At 34.3% G+C, this 3044-nt stretch overlaps 1 protein-coding gene across 1 annotated transcript in view; it reads right to left on the bottom strand.

The window, feature by feature from the left end:
* The window catches only part of LOC108366953 (zinc carboxypeptidase-like), a 54180-nt gene extending 52591 nt beyond the window's left edge, over positions 1-1589 (bottom strand). Inside the window, exons 1-3 of the mRNA XM_017621461.1 lie at positions 1101-1589; positions 635-1019; positions 165-549 (exon numbers count right to left, since the gene is read on the bottom strand). Of these exons, the coding sequence (XP_017476950.1) occupies positions 165-549; positions 635-1019; positions 1101-1324 (994 nt within the window). The 5' untranslated portion in view covers positions 1325-1589. The remainder of the gene's footprint in view (positions 1-164; positions 550-634; positions 1020-1100) is intronic.
* Positions 1590-3044: the final 1455 nt, after the last annotated feature.

The following is a 3044-nucleotide window of genomic DNA, read 5'->3' as shown; positions in this document are numbered from 1 at the left end:
AATATTCGCTTAAAAAATCTGAAACTATAAAAGATCAACAGTGCTATTAAGTAGTCACATTCTACTATGCAACGTATCCCGAAATCTTCCGATCCAACCACCCTTTATTTTTTGCAGAGTAACTAGAGTAATAATAATACAATAGTTAGGTTTCTTACACTTACACATTTCATTCGCTGTAGAGCCGTAAGTATAAACCGTGTCGTAGGGTAACTCCTTGACCGCATCTGAGTAAGCTTTTGCCACTTCTGTCAAATCATTATGATTTTCAGGAAGCTCACTTGTCCAGCCATAAGGAGAGAGCAGCACTTGACTATACGAATGAAAGGCGAGCATAATATTTAGACGTTCCTTAATGCTAGTAACATAATCGGCGAGCGCCTTAACCTCGGGTTCGGAAAAAGGCTCCGGACCGCCATAGGTCTCATCGCAAGGATTCGAGGACGCACCGTTGCTTTCCATCCAATGAGAATTATAGTTACGATTCGGATCAGCACCAATACACGCTGAGCCCTCCACTGGTTGGCGTGTCTTACGCCACATGCGATTCTGCGAAAAGAAATACAAATAGTAATTAGTTAAGCGGAAATTTCAATTATTTCAATTTAATTAATTTTGTAACAAAACTAAATACCGTTTCGTGCGTGTACGTAAAACCATCCACATTTAAGACTGGCACAATATACCAGTCGTGATTCTCAGCTAAACTACGTACTTCCTCGTCGGTGGAAGACAGCAGTTCATTGATTAACCAAGTAGCTGTCGCTGAGGTGATCCATTCGCGCGCATGTATGTTCGCTTCGATGAAGATACCAGGATTACCCTCCTTGTAAGAGATCTTAATGCCGCGTATCTTGCGTCCTTCATAGGATGTGCCAATATTTATTTCAGTCGTAACTGCGGGGTATTTCGCCAGTATTTCGTCGAGGAATACTTCAATTGCTGATAAGGGATAATAGCGTGTCCAGCCGAAGGTGCTATCGTCTGTAGATTTTGCGGGTTGTTCACCATCGATAAGACTTGGGTTTAGAGAGAGATATTATTTTATTAAAAACGTTGTTTTTGGCCTTATCTGCATTAAGTTTCCCCTTTGTACTTACCTCTGCACATTGGAGACCATAACTTCCAAAGGCAGGCTATAGGCGCGCGTATAGTTCTGTAGATGTATGAGTTTTTGTGGACTGACCATAATATGCACCTCTTTATTGCTGCTGTGCCATAGATTAAACTGGAATTTATAGTTGATTATCAGTGACAGGAAATTGCTATACGAAAGCGGTTTCTCTGATAAACCACGAATAGTTAAGGTCCCGAACTCGCTCATTTATATGTAGCGGAAAATACATTGAAACCATTAATTTGTGTATGAAACACAAGATCACTGTACCGCAAAGGAATATGTACTAACTATAAGCTCAAAATTGGGAGAGAAATCGATGGAGTTATGAATGTTTGTGCACACGATACCAATTGATGGTATTGGCGGAATTTAATTACGGCTACTTCTCATGTAAAGGTTTTTGTGAGGATTTCAATAACTGGTATAAGGTATAACAGTAATTACTGCAGTGAAATCGCCCAAGATTGACTTAAAGAGCAATTCTTTACAAAAAACGCGAATCTTTAAAAAAATTTGGCAAATGGGCCTGGCCTTCTTTTGATGAAACTAGCGAATACCCAGCAGTTTTTACAGTGGCGAGTGAACTCTCATGCGGCAGTGGACTACAGGTTTTCCGTACAAAAATTTAAAGTTAACTACCGAATTTTAGTTATTCCCCCAGTGTAAAAACGGCACTTAAAAGTATTTTCGTGTTGTTTGATACCCGTATAGTAATATTTCATTTATTTTATCAATTTAATTGAACACAATTTTTCAAACATATGGCAACCCTCCTCAAAAATATTTTCGAAAGTAAACTTTCCTAAACCTGTTTAGTTGGATGCCCATATTGTAATATTTTATTTATTTTATCAATTAAATCGAATTAAAATTTTCAAACAGGTGGCAACTTTCCCTAAAGTTATTTTGAGCTGTAAGCTTTCTTAAGCCCCGTTCTTTTGACGGCCATATTGCAATATTTCCTTTACCTTATCAATTTACTTAAACTGAACATTTCAAATAGGTGGCAACTCTCTAATTTTTTCCTTTCTATAAAATCAATTTGGGAATCGCCAAATTGCGAAAATAGTTTTTGTTTTCTTAGCCTTTTTTCTGTAGTGTCGTAAAGAATAAAACCATGCTACAAGCGGTTTTTGGTATAAGAAATTTATTTTTGGACTCCTCTTTTTTCTTAAACATTCGCCAAAGTACGAAATAGTGAAAGTTTTCACATTTTCTTATAAGTTAAAATAAAACTTGTATTTAATATTTTTCCTACAACTGAAATTCATTGCAGATTTCCATTTACATTAAAATTTTAATTGAATTAAAACAAAAAAGTATCTGGTATTTTTTTTAATATTCATAACAGTTTTCTAGATAAGAATTTTTTGTAAGTTTTTTATTAAAATTGGCTTATACTTTAAGAAATACCATATAAATCTAAATGTGAAAATTGTACGAAAATTTTTGTAGGAAAATTAGAAGAATTCTGCAAAACTTCATGAAAAATTGCAAACTTTTTAATAGGAGTTAAAAAATAAATCGAGTATGCATAAAGCCCATAAAGCCCATTAAACTTTGGTATAATAATGTGAAATTTTTTTAGAAAGTCTCAATTTTGTGAGTGGCTAATTATTTTAATAAAAATTTTAATTAAAATGGAGATATGTAAGAAATGTTGTTTCATGTATTTTGTATAGAATTTTAGTTGTGACAAAAAAACAAGACCCAAATTTGCTTATGTAGAATTACACATACATACAAAGAACAAAGTTTTGAACTTTTGTAGCCGGGAAATTTTGTAACCAAAAATATCACCACATCTTGTAACCGGAATTCTAGGTACCCTGGTAGCGTTGGAATTTATTCAGCTATAAAGCTTTGTAGAAACTCTTATCTCTGCTTAAAATTAAATTTTTTTAATTAATATGAATTTTTTTTT

This window comes from Rhagoletis zephyria, unplaced genomic scaffold, assembly GCF_001687245.7.
Source record: "Rhagoletis zephyria isolate East Lansing unplaced genomic scaffold, Rhagoletis_zephyria_1.1 Rzeph_scaffold_02465, whole genome shotgun sequence".
In the NCBI taxonomy this organism is placed as follows: domain Eukaryota; kingdom Metazoa; phylum Arthropoda; class Insecta; order Diptera; family Tephritidae; genus Rhagoletis; species Rhagoletis zephyria.
Note: the sequence above shows the minus strand (reverse complement) of the source record. Positions and strands in the feature narration are given on the sequence as shown.